At 37.5% G+C, this 20986-nt stretch overlaps 1 protein-coding gene across 2 annotated transcripts in view; it reads right to left on the minus strand.

Annotated features, from left to right (window-relative positions):
- The window catches only part of nkain2 (sodium/potassium transporting ATPase interacting 2), a gene marked incomplete at both ends in the record, with an annotated part of 99088 nt that overhangs the window by 21812 nt on the left and 56290 nt on the right, over positions 1-20986 (minus strand). Inside the window, one exon of one of the 2 annotated variants that reach the window (XM_079255484.1) lies at positions 2952-3152. The exons of the other annotated variant lie outside the window; for it this stretch is intronic. Within the exon in view, the coding sequence (XP_079111610.1) occupies positions 2952-3152 (201 nt within the window). The remainder of the gene's footprint in view (positions 1-2951; positions 3153-20986) is intronic. 2 annotated transcript variants of the gene reach the window in all.

Genomic DNA, 20986 nt, shown 5'->3' on the forward strand with positions numbered 1-20986 from the left:
TTTTTTTTAGTTTAAAGGCAGAGTACATAAGATTTCAAGGCGATTCTTTCCACCACCAAGTGGCAAACACCAGGTTGTGAGCAAAACCACAAAACTGCTACCTCCACAATTGACCACAGGTTGGCAGTAATGAGCAAAACTCACCTCTCACCCCTCCTCCTTGGCAGCTCCAATGAGGGCAGGAATCGCTTGTGAGCCGTAGCTCAGAGCCGCTCTGCAATAAATGGGATTATACTCACCCTACTGGTGGAAAAGAAGTACTTTTTTTTTTTACTGGTCAGAAAACATTCAAGAAGGGTCTTTGTCAATAATTAATCTTGTAATGTAATAACACATCAAATATGGACAGACTGGAACCTACATGTTTTAAAAAAACTATCTAATTATGATTGTAGTAATTTTTTTAGTTAATTTATTTTGAAAATATTGAAAATCTTACATACTCTACCTTTAAATGCTAATAAACACCACCTCTCAATGCCCAACAATGTCCTATACCTTTTTTATTATTATTTTGAATTGAAATATCATAAACTGCTATGTAAATGAGGCTCCTTTGCTTGAAATAAAGAGTATTATAATTTCGAAGCATGACTAAAGGTATTGAAGGGGACTGAAGCACCACAGCTTTCCGAAATCACTGAAATAAACTACTTGAGTAATGCAAATGTTTGTTTGAGCAATTACGCATGGTATGCGTGCGTAAAAGCTGTTGTTTTCATAATTTATCGGCCTTGTGAATACAGAAGGCAGCTATTCGACTGCTAATGACACTGATGCATAGTGATTAACACTGTTTGGAGGAGTTTCCTGAGGTATCATCGGCTCTGATTGGACACGTGTCATGCGCCAAAGACAAAGGCTCTGATTGGAACACCTATTTGCCACAACACTATATGACCTATGAATGGGCTACAGTGATGCCGGAACTATTGTCTGAAAGCCTGGAGTCTCCCGATTAAGAGGGGAAAAATGTAAGTTTCTATCTTTTATGGTTCGAAAGCTATGCTCGATTAAACACAAAATGGTCCCTGGTATCGCCGATGTCGGCGTCCCCAGAGTGTTAAAGCTAGCAGCTAGCTGCTAAAGCAGATCTTTTAACTGTCTTACGGACATCCTAAAGTCTGTCCTGAAGCAACGAACCCGATGCACTCTTTTGGTCTTTTCTTTTGCAGGATCAGCACACTATTGCTGTAGCTTGATGTGGAAGCAGGCTTGTTTTATCATCATTATCATCTTCATAATTTGTTCACAATTTCCCATCGCTCTTGGTGTGCATAGACAAAACGTTGATAATTCATTACGAAATTATTGCAATTTTGTGTCATTTATTCGCATTGATCGTGGTGTGTAAAGGCCTTTACAGCGCTGTAGTCACAGCCTCTTTAGTTTGGTTTGGGCAGTTTGCTTCTGCCTGAAGTTACACAAAAATACTCAAAATTTCACTCTAACTAAACTAAACTAGTTAAGACACGCATCCATTGAGTGTCCATACTCCTCTGTGACCCTGCAATGGAAAAAGCAGGTACACAAAAATGGATGGATTATATAAATCTTTCAAACTGTTACAGTTTATGAGCTGTACCTACACATCTTCTCTTGTTTGGTGATAAAAAATACATTGGAAACCCAGAGGACACAGTTTTACCATGCAGTCAGTATACCACAGCTTGAAACTTTTACGACACACTGATAGCTACAACTGGACTAAAGGTCTAAAGAAGAAGGTTTGACATCGTTGACCGGCACCAACTGCAAAAGAGGGGAGATTTGTTTTTTTCAAGCCATTCTCACACCTCAGAAATGCCTTTGCGAACCTTTTTCAACTGTGCTGAGCCACTTCTTACCACTATTACTTTTGCTGAGCTAAGCCATGCATGGTTACTCTTGCTACATAAATAGTGTAAAGTTGGTTTGTCTTTAAATAAGTGTTAAAGAAAACATTTGTTTATTCAGAAGTTAGTAAAAAAAAAAAACAAAACACAACTTTTCCCTCATCTGGCATGTATGTTGGGAACTACATGAATTTAACTGAATTCAGTTCAATTCAGCTTCATTTGTGCACCAGTTTATAAAAAAAATCAACTCAAGGCATTTGATAGACATAATCAGTTCAAACCACTTGCTGTAATGCAATAATACAAATCCACATTAGTCCAATTTATAATAAGTGTTCATAAGACACAAGTGTTCATAAAAATAATTGCCTAGTTAAGGAAAAGCAAGCCATCGCATAGACCATTGTTTCTCAAATGGGGGTACGCGTACCCTTGGGGGTACTTCAAGGCATTCCAGGGGGTACACGGCATTTTTTGAAGACAAATATCTTTCAATGTTTTCTTTAAAACATCCTTAAATAAAAAATATGAATATAATATTGTATAAACAATTAATATATTTCAATAAATGTAAGTGCACATTCATAAACTGAATTTACATTTAGATTTATACCTTTTAATTCCTCCCAAAATCCCACAATCCGACGTGAACGTGAACCCCACAGGTAACAAGCCAAATCATATCTGTCAGTCACCGTCACCTTAACAACGCAAACAACGGAGTCCTGGTTGAAGCATAGTGGAGATGTGCCAATTTATTGCCATTGTTTTGCACAGTTAAAGTTTAATAAAACAAACACAAATGACAAAGTGCTGCATTTCATGTTTTTTTTAAAAACAAAAATACTTTGCAGTGGTTAGGGGGTACTTGGCTGAAAAAACATTTTACAAGGGTGCTGCATTGCAAAAAGGTTGAGAACTGCTGGCATAGACCACCAGAAATTATGGATAAAGATACAGTATGTAGTTATATTGGTTATATTTTTGCATTTACAGCAACACAACAGTACAGCCACAGGCCGTGCCTTTTCTTAAACATCTTTTGCAAACCTTAACCTCCGAATATGCATCTTGAATGCTTGAGTTTGATACATATTTTATTTAAATACTTACAGCCAGAAGTATCTGCAGTGAGGAATGAGCCACCTCGATGAACTGAAAATCCATCACACAGCCAGATATAGATATATATCGGTGGTCTTCAGGTGCCCAGGAGGGAGGAGGGGTGATGGGTGTCACCCTGCACCCCGGGCCATTCTCCATCCACCAAGAGCGATGCATGGACAAGTTGAACGTCAAGACAAGGTCAGAGTCCTGGCAAGATCAACAGACAGGGGGAGACAGGCAAACAGAAGGTGAGCTGAATTACTTCCTCAGATAGAAGACAGATCAGAAAGATGGCAGAGGCAGGATGGATGTCAAGGCAGGTTTTAACTAAGGTTTAATTAAAACCAGACTGTGGAGGTTTGAGCTAAAAATAGATGTGAGATTTATAATTCCAATGATGTGGGTTAGATTTGACTCATGCACAGCCACCAGATAAAATGCAAACCTTCGGGAAGGGAGAAAGAGAAATGATAATAAGGTGTGAGATGAAAAAAAAAAGAAGAACAGACAGAAAAAATGTAGTTTGAGAGCTCAAATTGGAAATTCTCCGTCCTGAATTAAGCTTCCAGCCTAATAGTACGTGTGTCTGTGCAATGGAGTGAAGACAGGATTTGTAATTAGAGGATGCTGTTTTTAAGGAAGCAGTTAGGTTTCATTCCTGTGATTTCTCCCATTTCATGCAGGGAAATTTGAACACTATGGAAATAAGGAGCCGCATCATTTTGGTGAAACTAGCAGATGAACACTTTGGACCTGATATTTTTGGAACTAAACTGCCATTTTGACCCAGATTTATTGCCTCCACAAATACTAAATGCATTCTAATGAAAATGAGCTGAATCCTTATAATTACATTTTTACTCATTTTCATTTTTGATCACAACCAGCGGAATCCATTCTCATCAGCTGACTTTAACCAACTGTCCTTTCATACCAATGATCTTTACTGTGACCACTGGATGTCTCCTGCAGTTCCAAAGCAACGCATCCACTCAGCAATCCTTTCATTCTTTTTAATTCTCCAAAGATAAGGCACGCTATGAATCTGTTTAAATGATGCACATACTAAATACTTCACTTAAGAAATGAGACAGATCTTTTAAGAAACAGTCAAGCAAGTGACACTGACACACACACACACACACACACACACACACACACGTGTTTTGTCACGCTTTAGCGTTCCAACAATCAAAGACATTCATTTTAAATTATTGTTGAAGGCTACTTATCAAATTGTTGTCATATAAATATAAATATGTTTCTGTCTGTGTGTTTATTCCTCAAAATTAAAAATTGAAATTGGAAGGTATGAATGAAACGCTAAATAACAACAACAGCTTGGCAAACACAGGAAGATGTCAAACATTCTTGTATTGCCAAATCATTTAAAGTTATTCAAGCTACTAAAGAACCTTAATCTGTAAATATGGCTTTATATGGAGACCCTGATCTTCATTAACACCTATTAACATTCTGTTTCTAATCTGTGTATTAGTCTTCTCCTCTCAACTCAAACACACTTTAACTTCCATTCAAGCCTTCCTTATTTCCCCCTTTCCTCTTTCTATTAATCCAAATTGCATCCATCTTTCCTTTCTCCCCCTCTATCCATTTTCTACCCGGTTTTTCTTCTTTGGCTTCTCTCTATTTCAGCATAATGAGTAAATGCCTCATTAGCACAGAGCTCTGATTAATGCCATCTCCCCTTGTTGTGCTCCTCTTTTTAATGAGTAAAATTTCTCTAAATTTCCCCTTTTGCCATCACTTTCCTTCTGTCTGTCACTGCCTTGCACCATATCTTCCTCCCTCTTCTGTTTTCTATATTCATTTCCTTCTCTTTTCTTGTTTTTGTGTTTCTCTGTCTCTTTCACGCAGCTAAAAGTGTCTGGGAAAGGCATAGTAATTGTTTCACCAAGGTATCATCCATCAGTACTTTTCTAATGAGCCTCTTTAAAAACCACACACACAAGCAGCAACGTAATTCTCTGTGAAAAGCTGAATTTGGCAAAATGTCATTAAGATCAGGCAGGATGCTACCACTGCTAATTCTGCAATATTCTGTCAGTCTGTGGTCGGTGATGAAAATGGGCTTGTGAAGAAAAACGTGTCCAAACTCAGACCTGTTGTTCTGCAGCTGCATGGCTGTGCTAAACCACTTGTGGACTATCAGAACAAAAGCACTTCATTTTAAAGCCCAATCTATCTATCTATCTATCTATCTATCTATCTATCTATCTATCTATCTATCTATCTATCTATCTATATCTATATCTATATATATATATATATATATATATATATATATATATATATATATATATATATACATACACACACACACATGAGAAGTCACAGACGGTGCCTGCCATCTAGTGACTGTGGTCTGCTGTTATAAATAGCTCTATAGCGTTAGTTATAGCAGTGTTTCCTGTGGTCAGGTATGGTACGCGCACATAGCATTTCATGCACACTGCCGTCTTGTCGACAACGTGAACGTTGTCCACATAACTCACCGGGAACGCAAAATATTTCCACACTGGTGATTTAAGAGAAGCAGGAGCAGCTTGAAGCTCCGGTACCGTGTCTCCTTTATCGGCACTTGCCATGGTGTCATAAAGTACAGGTTAGCTAACAGGCAGCGACTTCATGCGCTTTTACTTGTTTGCACAGCTCCATAATGTAGCTCAGCCTTACCAAGCACTATTGGAGACGGGGAGGGAATGGGGAAACACATGCACACTGACAAATACACAAAAAACAGCGATATATATATATATATATATATATATATATATATATATATATATATATATATTAGGGGTGTCACGATTTTTATGTTTAATCGTAATCGATCGAAATTACGTCATGATCCCGAACATTTAAATGAAAGAGAGGATTGACGATGCAAGACCCCCCCCCCCCCCCCTCGCTGTTTTTTGTGTATTTGTCAGTGTGCATGTGTTTCCCCATTCCCTCCCCGTCTCCAATAGTGCTTGGTAAGGCTGAGCTACATTATGGAGCTGTGCAAATATATATATATATATATATATATGTATATATATATATATATATATATATATATATATATATATATATATATATATATATATATATATATATATCTGTGTGTGTGTGCGTGTGCGTGTGTATGTATAGCAATATTAGAGATATTAGCAATCTTAGCAAGGAAACTATTGAAAATTTGCTGAAAACCTAATAACATCTTCAAGTTTTACATGTAATATTTTGCCTATTCAATATTTATTAATAGTTGCTTTGGTGGTGAGATTGTAAGGTATTACTTGACTTCCATCTTTGCATTTTAAAGTAGTACTTCATTAGTTTCTGACTTTTACAATGTGCTCATCATTATTTTGCTGAAACACTAATATTTATTATGCACATTCTTGTAGCTGTCATTGTCTTGCAGCATCCTGGGGCTGAGAAACTGTGCTTCACAATATACCTTTTTTCCCCAGCTTGAAGCATCACATGCTAACAATTGGATATAAATGTTCTGGCCATTGCACAACATGTCAAAATTTTCAATGAAACATAAAGGGACATTTACTGGAGGAAGCAGGAAAAAGAAAAAAAAGAAACAATGCAAAGTTCAAGATCAGACTTTCACTTGATAAAAAGAACTCAGAAAAGAGGCAGGACATAAGATGGATGCAGCATAGCTTATGTTAGGAGTCCTAAAAATTGGCAAAAGTTCATTAGTGCTGCTTAAACTAGACTTTTAATCTTCACGCTGATGAAAGATTTTTCTTTAAACTTGGACGTGCCAAATAACCACAGAATAAAAAGTTTCACAAGAGAAAATAAAACACAGTGAAAACAAAGGTTATATTTCCAAAGAGTTGGAGTGTACACAAAATACTTGAAGACAGAGCTTAAATTACTTCTCATTCACCAGTAAAATACAAACTGCAACTGTGTACTTGCAGTGATGTATTGAGCTTCTGGAACTTATTTTGCAATGCAGCATTTAAGCCACTAAGACGAAGCCACAGCTAAAAATAAATAAATAAACTGGGGATATTAATCTGTTTGATGATGTATGAGCTGTTTGGTTTGCAACCTCCAACAAAAAAATATTAGCTAGACCGGTGTTAATAATTTTAACTGTGTGCGAGTACCTCCCTAAGTATCATTACAAAGTACTCTGCAGTCATCTTTCCTCCACATATTTCTTCCCCCCTTTGCCCTCATACACTCAATAACACACAGTCTATAATTTCCCGCATGCTAGTGGAGGATCATGCACTCATGCTCTCAGGTCTTTGTCTCTGACTGTGGGCTAGTGCCGCTTCAATGAACCACATCTGTTTTTCTCTACCTTCCTCTTCACTTCTCCCCCTCTTCATGCCTCCGGCCTTCTCCCTCCCCGTCCGCCTCTCTCTCAATTTCCCCTCAATTTCCCACCTCCGTATTTTCCTTTGTCTTCCAGTCCCAAGAGGTAAAAGAACGAAGGGAAGAAAAAACACCTTTCAGAATGGCCTATCATCTGATTGTCTGATAGTCAACATGCAGCCTGGAACCACAGGGACTGGTTCAACAGTTAACATAAGAGGAAAGACTAATAGTCCTTTTCAAAAGTATTTATTTTTCTGTGTTAATTTTTAAAGCAATTTTTTTGACATTGTGAAATATGGTTTTGTTTTGCTTCCAAGTGACTGCATATCAAACGGAAGAATGTCAGAAAGAGACGCTCCTCTTAATTTGGACAAAATCACTTTTCTTACTTTCAATCCTTGAAATCAGATCCAGTCATTTCCATTGTTGTCTTTAAAAAGAAAAGACGGAGAAACTGTTTTTATAGTGACGAAAATCGTCCGATTGGATGTCTTTTAGCGTGATATCACTTGTTGTTGCATCGACCAAGGATGCAAAGTTATGGTTGGATTTGCATGAACTTTCTGTGCGTTGTAGGAATTGGGCAACTTTTTGTTGTTGATGGATTCAGAACTTCTTTTTAGATTCAGCCTTGAAGGATGTAGAAAAGCTCAGACTGCTCTTGTGATGATGCCACTCTGCCTGGCTCATCTGCTTAGTGCAGCTTCATGCACTCCTGTCAAAAATAGACGGAGAATATTTTTAGCAGAGTTGACTAGAGAAATATGCACCATGGCATCGGGTGGAATTATAAATGACTGCTCTGGCAGCCAAAACGCAACCCAGAGATCTCTGGTGAAATCCATGGTGAAGGAAAAGTCCCTTCAAAGACATTTGGGGATAAATAATGAAATACTTCCAACAAAACTGCAAACAAATTGAACCTATTTTTCATCCAGACAACGTGTTGATTTCACAGTTGAGTAGTGGACTCTTGATTCAGACACTGCACTGCACAGTAAGGTCAACAAACTGGACCGGATATAGCCAAACATGCCATCCACCAGCTTCTGAAATTAATAAAACTTGTACAACTGACTAAAATAATTTCATCAATGAAAAAACAAACAAGAAAAGAATGTTGTTTTCCTCAGGAGTGCTTCAGCATTGGTTCCCTGAATACTACTTAGGATGTATACACACACACACACACACACACACACACACACACACACACACACACACATATATATATATATATATATATATATATATATATATATATATATGTATATATATATATATATATATATATATATATATATATATATATATATATATATGTATATATATATATATATGAACAAGTCCTGCAGTCATACAGAAAGACATGCAGATTAATCATATAGGTTTGACAATCAATTCAAGAGGATGTCGCACAGATCAAGTGATTATTATATGAGAGGAAAAAATTGGAGAAGGACATTTTTACCTTTATCCTCTCCAACATCAGATTTAGACTCCATATGACTAAATGGCTGTCTACATCTGTGGCTCTGTCATCTTTTTGATCATTTTCATTCCCTCTGCTGTTTCTCTCCATGTATCTGTGTGTGTTATTTCAAACCGACACAATCAGTCACGGTGCATCTCACTACATTGTTTTTTCAGTGATTTCCCATGGGTGTTAGATGAGGCCTTAACCCATAATGCTTGAAGCACTTCTCCTCCATCAGATTGGTTGGGTGTGTTTGGGAATTGTTCGTGGGTCTATGTGTGCAAATGTGCTGGAGGGTAGATAGAGATGAGGTCCACTCCAGATCTTAACCCTGACCTAACCATACCAAACCCATTACTGTTTCTTATAAAATGCTTCAGCATGACCTCTTTAAATCTATTGATTCTTTGGGACAATTAAAGCACCACATTTTATTTAAGGGCAGAAGTTGCAGATGGAAGCTTTTAATGGGTTAATGCTTTATTTTTTTGTAAACACTTCGGTCAAAGAGGCCATTAAAACCTGACACACCCTCTGAGTATCAGAAGGCAATCTCATCCACTACACCAGATCTTAATGGGTTCAGCAATAAATCTGAATTCTTAAAGCAACAGTGTGCTGATAAAAGGGTGCCATGTGTGAGGATGTTAAAGGAAAAACAGCAGTATCCCTGAAAATGTTGTAAAAGGTTGTACTTCTACTGAAGGACCAAACAGATCCTCAATGCATGATCAAAATATTCAGCAAAACTCAACCTTTCCATCGTGTAGGACTCAAGCTCAGTGGTTTCACATTGCGAAGGAAATATTGAAAACATTAATGAGACCAAGAATGCCAGTCGACATGAATGCAAGCTTATCACAGCTGTCAACCTCTGCATGGGAGCAACGTACTCTGCACTGAGTTTTTGCCCCCTCCAGTTTTTACTTTGGCCTACAAAAATAATTGTGGTTTGTCCTCACTCAGCATTAAGCTGAAGACAAACTGTGTGAAAGCAAGTTGCAAGAAATCTTCTTGATGTGTAGAAAAGGGAGTTGAAAACTGATCAATTATGTCAACCCGACACCAATTCTATGATAGTTGAGTTGTGGAAATTTATATATTTGAAGATTCTGATGCAGATGTGGACAACTGAATCAATACAGCAACAAAGTGCCAAAAGTCTAAACAAAACTGTAACATTTGACCGTTTTGGTGGTTTTCAAGCTTCAGTAAAACAATAAAGTTGCAGAAATGCCAATGCATTACCTTCAAATTGCCATAAAACACCAAAGAAGAAGAAACAGAAGTAAGAGGAAATGTTATGAAGTCCCAATGTTTTGCTAACAAGACTGTGATGCTTTGCAGAACTTCACATTTTACAGTCATATGGGAAAGTGTGATTCAGGTAGTGCATACAGTGTGTAAAAATCCACCTTGCAAAAATGAGACACTTTGGTTTTTGCAACCATTATTAAGAACTATGGTAGCTGTTTTCATTTCTGCAACAGAGAGGAACACAGTCAGCTTTGCAATCAAACAAAAAGTAGAGAATTCAATGATGGAAAAGAAACCAATTCTGTAGAAATGTTTAATAGCTAACACATGTATAGACTTATTTGATTGCTGGGAAACCAGTTCATGTGTTAAAGATCATGTTGACTATTCCCACCGCAAACTTTGTTTTACGGTGATACCCACTGTGCTCTTCAGCTACAGTTTGCAGCATCTGCAAACCTAATGTCTTTTACACATGAGCCTGCAACTGACCTTTAAACATACTGAGGTGACCCATTCAGACTCTGGTACTACGATGATGCTTCTTATCCTAAACTCAGTTTCCAAATTTCTAAAACACCAAGTGTAAAGATGATTCAAATTGTTTAGACTCCCACATATCTTGAATAATATATGTGAGGACAATATTATTATGGCCACCCTATAGAGATGTTATGTGGAGGAAGCATATTAGACTGCATATATGGAAGACTTGTTAATAAAATTTCAAGAAATCTAAGATAAGTAAATAGTTTACCAATGTAAAAGTATGTAATTCTAACTAAAGCCTGGTTTGGATCTACCACCTTGATTTGAAAAAAAGAGTCTTTATTGGACATGAAACTATACTGTAACAATCAATAATCAAATTAAATCAACAGCTCAGGGCTTGAAAGATAAAAAAAAAAAAAAGCTTGTGGAAAAGTCCCACTAGAGGGATGTTGATGAAGAAAGGCAATTTCATGCAATGATTTCAACAAATGCATCCATTGATCAAACCCAGTCAGGGCTGATGGATTAACTCAGTGGATCAGGGTGGATGTTTCAACTACAACGCCTGTGATGAAACGTGTGGGACCCTCTCATTCATCGTCCCAATCGGCTGAGCTGAATGAATACTGCAGGGAGTAAAATTAGGCAGCTATTAGTATTCAAACTAGTCCCGGTGATCTGTTTTTTTTACTTTCCTCGGAGATGAATTGGGTGGTTTGCAGCTTGATTTAGAGCTGTATTTCTTTGGCAATTCATCCAGCAGTAAAACGCTCCGCTGTACTGACAACACAGACTATTGATGTTGATATGAAATTGATTTGAAAGGCATGTTTGATCTTTTTCTGTACCGTGTTAGATAAACAATCCTCTCTTCCCAAGAGGTTTTTTTTCAACTTACTTCCTCTGTTTCCGCTTCCGCTTGTCTCCTCGCCCCCACCTTCCTTCTTTTCCCCTTTTTTTCTGTTGAAAGCAACGGATTCACATATGGCTTCCTCCCCAAAACACATCATCTTCAATAACTCTCATCAAACCTTTGGCTGTCTAAACCTTTCCGTCTCGTTCTGCCCCTGATGCCTTACTTCCATACCTGAATCTTTTAGCTTTATTGAGCTTCTCTTATCTCCATGTTTCTATTTTTTTTTTTCAATCTGCCTCTTTCCATCTGGCCACTGCTCACCTCTCTGACTGAAATTAGACACCTGGATATGGAAATCAGAATGGCACAGCTTTGACACGGGTTGGACTTGGAAAGTGCATGAATGCAGCTTTGTGCCCCTCAGTTTTTTCCTCTGATGGATGAAATAAATGACAGCTTCTCCACCCACTGGCAGAGCAAACTGACACCAACACATGCATGCGCACACTTCACAAACACACAATTTCACCCTTACAGCATGCAAAAAAGAAAAAAAGAAAAAGAAATACAAGTGGGACGACCCACCCACAAAGGCACCCCACCCCCTTAGTAAATGACTGACAGCTGAGCGGGTGTATGTGTGTATCTGTATCAGTGTGCCATCTGATGCCCAGAGGGCGGCTACATCTTTTATTTGACACAATGGACTACTGACAGTTAGCTGTCTGAGAGAGTGCCTGTTTATATGTGTGAAATAGCTAGCTGATGTGAATATGCAAGTGTGTGTATGAGTCTGCAAAGCAACAGCAGTAGTTTTACCTCCACAGGCTCCTCTTCAAATCTGCCAAGGATGCCACATCAGAAATCTTTTTAAAGATTAATTCTATGGCATTGCTGCTATATTAGATAGCGCAGCAGCGAGTGACAGGAAGGATGGGTGTGTGACAGTCTGATATGTGGTATAAATCTCAGGCCTAAACTCAAATTACTGTCAAGACTAGATGTACACCTTATCTTGCCTCTGGGGCTCTACAGGGGCCTTCTGGAAGGGAAAGACACGCTTTACATAGAAAGTTCCATCAAGCACAAATAGTTCAAAAAGCCTGAACATATCTAACTCTGCAGCTCTAACCGCTCAATGTAAATAACCAAATTACCAGTCAAATGTTACACCCAAAGTGATTTCAATCATCGTCCTTTGTGAAAATGAAATGTTTTATAAACATGTTTGGATGCTGTTTGCTAAAAATGTATGGCGCTCCTAAAATTGGCGACATTTTTCTGAACGACGATATTGGGTTGTATTTTACAGGTAACCCATTAGGAACATAAGTGAAAGATGTGACATATTTAGCATATGTGAAACTGATGAAATGTTTCGTTTTGTTTGGTCACATACAAAAAAACATATGGGTTTCATGTGTAATACCATAGGTTTGACATGTGCTTGTATGGATTTTGCATGTGATTGTTCAGGTTTTCCATGGGAATTTCCCTGAGTTTCACATGTGAAACTAACATGGATTTTATGTTTGGATTATTTATAGGAATTTTTTTATGAGTTTCACATGATTATCTACATTTCACATGCAAATTTACTTGTGTTTTACAAGTGATCATATGGGTTTGACATAGAAATTAACATGCGTTTAACATGCCATCATTTGGATTTTATTAGAGTTTACACAGATTTCACATGTTGTGTAAGCATAAAATTATTCCAAAACCCATATGCAAAATAAGTGTACACGTGTTCCAGATATAACTCACATATGTTATTAATGTAATTATGCCTTTAGCATCAGAGATGCACTGCATATTCAACGAACGCGTGTTTATGGTTTCTGTACACATGCTCAGTGTCTGTGGGGGGGCACAAGCTGCACATGGATGTAATCCTTTGCTCCTATTATTATGGGAAATTCAGCTACTGCCAAAAAGTTTTGTTAGGTCTCATTTAATGACTGCCGATTGTGTAGAAACCTAATAACCAACCATCCCATGAAAACATGGCATTAAGTCTGTAGAAAGCACATCTGAAAATCAGGATGGGGGGGGGGGGTCCCAGCTGTGACAGCTACCATGTGTGGGAATGACCCAGATGCAAGAAAATGCAGACTTGTAAACAGTTTTGTCATGCCAGGTACTGCGAGATTCCTCCTCTATGGCTGGTTCAAATCCATCTTTAGCTCCTCCAACAGCATCAAAATGGCAGTGCTGGATAAATTACATGTTTGATCATTGTCTACTCGTATCTCTCAATAACCTTCACATGAGGAGGAAAATGCGTTCTCTGTGTCTCCTTGCTTCGTGTGCACAATTACGCACCCAGAATGTTTGCACTTCGTTGTGAAACATGTTAAATGTAGGCGCAGTTTCTATGAAAAATTGCTCTCAGGTTGGATAGATCACTTTGCCGGTACTAAATTAATTTATTTATATTTTCTCCTCCCAAGAAACTCAAAATTGCATGTAAACACCCCATATTTTAGGTTTATTGCAACAGACATACTAACTGATGCAGATGTGTTATTTTTCTACCTTTGAACAACGCAACAGTGTGCAAGGTAAGTAAATCAGTTTGTACTTTTTTTTTTTAGTGTGAAATGGCTTTTCACATATTTTTGTATACGCAAATCTTTAGTAGATCCAGCCTTATGTTTGTACTTGAAAGATTAAAAAAAAGAAAGAAAATGTAACCCTGACAGGCAGATCCGTTCTGATCGGTTGTAAACATAAAAAATGGGGGGAAAAAAACCCCAAAACACTTTGAAGTTAGTCCCATCCTGGGTTTTTGTTCATACTGGTAATACATCTTGATGAACTTACTCACAATTACGTATGAATAATGAAGGACACATAAAACCTCTGCACAGAGGGAACACAGAGCATGGTGGTCATTACATGCGTGAAAAAAATCATTGTTAATTCAAAGGTTGACTGCGGCGTACTTGAATATTGGCAGTTTCTAATATTATGAGACAGCCAGGGTGAAACACCTGCACTGCCATGAGCTGCTCTTTTATGATTACAAGTCTATCGTAATGTTTTAGAAGGTAATAATAACTGGTTAATATTCATTCCCCACATGTGGCTTAATTACTGTGATTGTTTAACTAATAATGTTAGATAATTAATTTTCATAGAACACTGTTCCCCTCACATGACCAGTCACTGACACCATGAGAACAGTGGGTTGTTGATTAAAAAAAAAACAAAAACATACGTATGTAAGGATGTGAGAAGTACAAAATAACCTGAGCAATTTTGATTCAAGGAAGACTTTGTGTCAACAAAATTCCCTGTTTAACTGTCAGGTAGAGCACACTGTAACCAAAATTTCCCCTTAAAAATGAGTTAGTAAACCTAACTTCGCCATTTTGTTTGTTTGTTTTCTGTACATCTGGTAAAATATATTCATACTCAGCACTATGGGTGGGCTCCAATGAGCAAGGCTCACCCATTCACAAACCAAGCCCTCCCATCCAGGAACAACCTTTCTTATTTTCATTTCTATCCTTTTGAATATCATTTTCATTTTTTCAACAGCTATTTTGTGGCGACAATAAATCACCCTGATTAGAATCTGTTCCTGTTTGTGCTTTTTTGTCGTAGACAGAAACTGATCTCATGAGATTTATGCAAGTTGTGTGTGTATATGTGTGTCTGATCTATGTGCACATGCAACCATCAAATCTTGTGAAAACCTGAAAGGCACATTATATTCTATATATTATCGCAATACTTGGTGCAAAGTCAATGCCTTGCGGTAATGAAGTAGTAGTAGGCTGATACCTTTTGACGATGGACGTAAGAAGATAGTTCAACAATAACATGAGGAAAGGGACATGTATTTGGTGTCACGCTGCAAGAATGAACCCTTTCTAGCAGTCTGGATGACTTCAGAAATGTGAAGAGACCTAAAAAGATAGCAACCACTGCCCCAACCATTGCTGTGTGGCCTTCCTCATCCTCTGCCTCTGCTGTCTACAGCTGGATTACACTAAATCTGACTCATTACTAAATTGTAATTACATTTTTACCGTTAACATTTTGGCCATGTTAGGTTTTTGTCAACTGCAAATGTTTCCTTGATATTTTACTGGGTTGAAGTGAGTTGCATGATATTTAATATTCTGTTTGGTTAAGCTCTGGTAGCCTTTGACAAACTGACAGAACTTACAAAGTGCCTGTACAGTTTAGTTACCAAGCATTACTCCACGGTTCCTCTTTTACTGGACGTAGAAGTCTGTTGAGTGGTTTGAGCATGATAAAAACATCTGCACTGAGCATCTGTGTTGTTCTGGGTGAAATTATCCATGGTGGTGATCTCATAATATCACTGATCTCAGCCTCAGACAGTGTGTCATTCAGTTATAAAGTCTGATTAGTGGCTGAGATTACTGTCCGGACTCTGCTATTCATGAGTAAAATGTTACATTTTATTTTATATTCAGTCACAACTGATATCACTGGGATCGAATTTTAGGCTAAGCGTGCATTAAATGTTTTGTTTTCTTTTATTGTAGAGTAAATTATTTTAATGGTACTGTATGCCTAACCTGCTTGGTCACATTGGTCAAATATTGGACTATTGCCTGGTCTGATATTGCATCCTTATATTTTATCTTATTATTACTTTTTATTATTGCCAAATTTTAAGAATAGAATTAAAAAAATACAGAGAAAATACTTTTTTAAAAATGAATGTTAAAAGGTTAAAAAGCATTAGCACTATCTCTCAATAGATTTATTTGTTGTTAAGTTGATTTGTAAAGGTTTTACATCACATTAAAAGGTAGAAAATAAGAATTGATTTATTGTGGTCACATATAAACTTGTCAGCACTTACACTGTAAAACAGCAGCAAAAGAGGTGCTGCACTATTAATTTTTAGTGACAATTTAGTTGAAGCCATCTTAACATGAGCAAAATGAAATTGCTGATGAGTGCTGTCAAGAATGGCCAAGACATATGGAACAGCTGAGTAATCAAAAAACCTTTCAGCTGTTTTTATCCACCATCCACAAGAAATTTGAACTTTTTAATAATTCTAGACTCAAAAGAGTTGCAATATTTGATTCACAGGATTATTGTATGTGTAATGGGATGTCAATGACTCATCACTGACCAGGACGTCCTGCTAAGTGTTAGTGTCATGATAGCTCATCAAATCCATTTGGCCATTATTTCAGTCAGGATAACGATCAGTCTGTTCCTCTGATGTCTGTCCATCTGTTTGCTCGGCTTCAGGATTTCAAGCTGAGCTGACACACTCTGAAATGTTTCCTTTCTTCACTGTTTCTCCCAGCTCTCTTGGTCTGTTGTTTACCTTCCATCTCCAGAAGAAATGTCAGAAGTGTTTGGCAAACCTCACATCTAATATTTCAGATTTTTTCTGTCATGCAACAAAACACAAAAAATGTTTGAAGCTCACTCACTGAACATCAAAAACTTTTGAGTGGCTTAAAATGGCTCAACACACACATCTGTCTTCATGTGTGAAGCCAAGAAGGTGCACTTACCTGCAATATTTTCTGTTATATAATTCACAAATGTCATTACGCATAATGAAAGTAAAAAAAAAATTCAGGCCATTGGGCATCAATTTATCTCCTTATCCATCTGATTAGTTTCCTTTAATACATCTCCACTGCTGTAGCTGCAAAGTACAGTTTGGATATTATGCCTATTCATAAATGGAGCAGGGTGTTTGCACTGGAAAATGACATCAAAGCCACAATGCTAATCCAGGAGTCACTGATAACATGGCATAAATCAAAGCAGTCTCATACACAGATGGCAAATTTCTATAATAAAGAAAAATAGAGGATGTCACACTCATTTTCATGCCGTGACCCCAAAAGTAAATGGCCTGAGTGAATGAAGTAAAGTATCAAATTGATGCTCTTTACTGTCCAGCACGCAAAGTTCTGCATCATGAACGGACATTGATCATAAATTGAGACGCCTTCTTGGCAGGGACACATTTCCTATTGTCAAGTCCTGACAAAAGACATATGGCTAAAGAGAGGGAATGAAAAGGAGGTTGGGGATGAAGATGAGCGAGACAGAATGAGGAGTGTGGGACAGATTCACATGGCACTTTGCAAAACAACATGAAAAAGACTTGATTATAGGCTGAGCAGAGGGAGAGGAGGAATGAATTACATCGAGATGAAGAGAGTGAGGCACAGGAGGAGGGAGAAATGGAAATTGGAAAAAAAAGAGGGAAACCCTAGATCTTACATAGATTTAATTTACATCATAGAGCGCAGAGCATGCCATCATTAGCTGTATCGAACTCTGACGAGCGTGTGTAATATACATGAAAGGCAGCAAGCCTAGGAAAAAAACCTGTCACTGTGGTATATTCATCTCATCCTGTGATGGATATATATATATATATATATGTGGGATTTTAAATATGTCAGTGAAGAGGACAACTTTGGTTTGATGCAAAATAACCCTGCATGTTTTGGAGTGGACTGCCATTTAGACATTCGTGCAGCTTTAAGGGTCCTTTCACTTTCCAGATAGAGCCATCGTCAGGTCAAAGGTTTTCACAATTTTTCTCTCAGCAGTAGTTTGATATGTATTCCATATGGAGTATAGTTTTACATGAATTTAACCAATTCACATGATTTCTGCTATAGAAGCATTTTGTAAAATATTCACTGTTCCTGTTAATATATCAGAAAATTCACACTTGGGAGTTTGGAGGGGTCTGGAGGATGCTCTACACCTGCTAAATGAAAGAGGCATGACTGATTCCAATCCTGACCACTACTGTCTTCAATTAATTTTACTTTTGGATGTTTATTGTGCGTTTAGTTGCTTTTGTTTTCTGGCAACTTTAAGTTATCAGTTCTGCTTTTGGTGTGATTTATGCTCAAACCACATGATCTATTGATATGTATTACTTGGACAGTAACGTACAGCTTTAATGTCAGCATGAATACATAGTTATATGCAACTAATTATTTAAAGAAAAATGCGTCTTACTTCATATGTGATGATTGATAATGATGACACACAAATACAGCTCCCATATTTTTGTGAGTTCAATAGTTAGGGCATAAATTCACACACAAACTCACTTATCAGTATTTATAGTTTTGTGTTTCACAGTATCTAGAAGTGTTTGGTTGTTTAGAGTTACCGTACACGTAGTTGCCATTATCCAAAAAATTCATATCATTTCTCAGCTTCAAGCCCTTTACAGTAAACAACATCCAGAAAATAGTGATATTTTTTTGGTTTTGTGTAGTACAAATCATGCCAGCTGGATATCAAATATCAACACTGGTGTGCTGCAATTCACCAGGAAACATGTTTATCCTTCGGTAAAGCTCCCGACACTCGACTGGATGGATCCAGTGTTTACTTTTTTTATACACAGAAGATCACAGCATAATATTCAGTACAGGACGATTAGAAATGTTAAGAAGTGATAGATTACTAAACCAACACTGTAAATAATTCCTTCACTCTTTGCCACTGATCAAACATGTCATTTACCAGTAATGTTGACCATTCAAAATGTTTTACACTGCATGTCCCATTCACACGTATGCATAGACCCCAAAAGACTAATAGGAGGGGAACAAGGAGTTCTAGTGACCAAGGACACGAAGGCATATTGTCAGGGGAAACATGGAATCAATCCCCCGACCTTCTGGTTGGTAGACAGCTACTCTTCCGCCTGATCTACAGCCGCGCCTAAAGTCCTGTCCTAGGCAAGGATGGGATAAGACACTTTTAAGTGTCACTTTTAAGACAACACAACAAAAGGTGATGCAACACAATGGAAAACAAGACTTGTCCCAGCACCTGGTAAAGCATGTTGCAGGCATCATATTTAAATCAGTGGGGTTTTTTTTGATTGTTTTCTTTTACACTGGATTTGTGCTGTATGATCAACAGAAATCTAGTTTTGTTATGTAAAAACAAGAACAAGCATAGTTATACATGTTTAACATGCAAATGTAATCATTTAAAAAAAAAAAAAAAAAAAAAAGCCTTCCAAGTGGGGGGTGATGGATGTGTGTCGTGCTGTACAACAGCTGGTGGATTCAGGGGGGAACAGGGGCTTTTGCAACTCTCCTTTCTATCACCATCTGGGTCAAGGTTGATGAGCCCTTGAGCGAGGTACATGGAAACTGTTCTGGCCATAAAAACAAGCTGTTCAGCGTCTGGTTTGTGATTTCTTGTCTCTGATTGGTCAGAAGGTAATTGATAAAGGTGGCGCTAATTAACTGGCTGCCTCACCCTCATTACGAAGCAGATGTGGTTTGTTGGTTTTGGTCAGGGGAGATGAAGCCTTTTGAATGACTTTTTATAGTATATTGAGGAGAAAAATGACACTTTTATAGTTTTACAACAAAAGGAAAATTATTCATGCAGCGATATGATCCATGTTTTGGATTATTGTACAGTTTTACCAGATGCTTTATTCGGTTTTTAGTCCTATACAATGGCTGTGAGGCTTGTACTTTGTGGGATTAAAGCAAAACCTAGCAGATTAATGCTCTCAGTTATTAGGTAGTTTTATTATTTGGTGGATTAAGAGCCAATCGAGGTTGTAAAGGTCGTTAAAATTGAAATCAATAAAGCACAGACATACAAGTTAGAGGTTTAACCTGGATGATAATAAAACTTAACAAGGCTTGTTTGTATGGAATATTCACAGAGGACATGAGTGTATTATGAAACCACAAACAGAATGAGCTGAGTAATGTGGTATGCAGCATTTACTTGAGTTCAGACTGATGATAATTGTCACTGGAAAGATGGAAAACCTATACGACAAGCAATTTAATAATGTGGGGCGCTTCCACCGCAATTTCATAATCCAAATCTGTACATGTTATAGCACCGCGCAACAGAACGAGCAAATTACAGACAACTGTTGAGGGAAAACTGATTTTTTTTCAACCCCACAGCACAGTGTAATCAGCCATAATCAACACTCCCATCAACTGATTTCTGCTGTTTACACAGGCACTGATTGGCCTTAATCATTTGTCAGAATTGATAGCTAGTGTTTAAAACTGACAAATTTTCAACGTAGGAAGGCAAAGCATTTCAGTCAACTTCAGCATAGATATGCAAAGACAACTAACACGCCTCCATACAATGTCATGCAAAAGTTAAGTAATCCTGCGAAACTTCTGACAGTTTGGGTGGTCTCATTTATGTTTTAATTTAATTTTTCAGTAAATTAGTTTCAGTTTTACATTAAACTATAAAATGCATTTTTGAATGAGAGGCTATGACATCACCTTAAGCTTATACCACTAGATAAATTGAAAAACTGAACAATTCAAACTAATTCTACATTTTACTATTGAAACAATCACATGGTAGAAAGAACCCAGTTTTTTTTTAAACTAGCAAAGATTTCCTGATGTCCCAGGTTTCAACACAATGCTCAAAAATGACCAAACCCCCTTTATTCTAAATGTTTGGCACTGTTTTCAATAAACTCTACACCTTTTATCAAAATATACCTCTAATTTGTCCACTCATTAACTTTTATTTAAAACCTCTGTGCTTCTGATTCAAATTGATAGCAATGTAATGTTGACTTTGCAC

The sequence above is a fragment of the Telmatherina bonti genome (assembly GCF_933228915.1).
Source record: "Telmatherina bonti genome assembly, chromosome: 16".
Lineage (NCBI taxonomy): Eukaryota > Metazoa > Chordata > Actinopteri > Atheriniformes > Telmatherinidae > Telmatherina > Telmatherina bonti.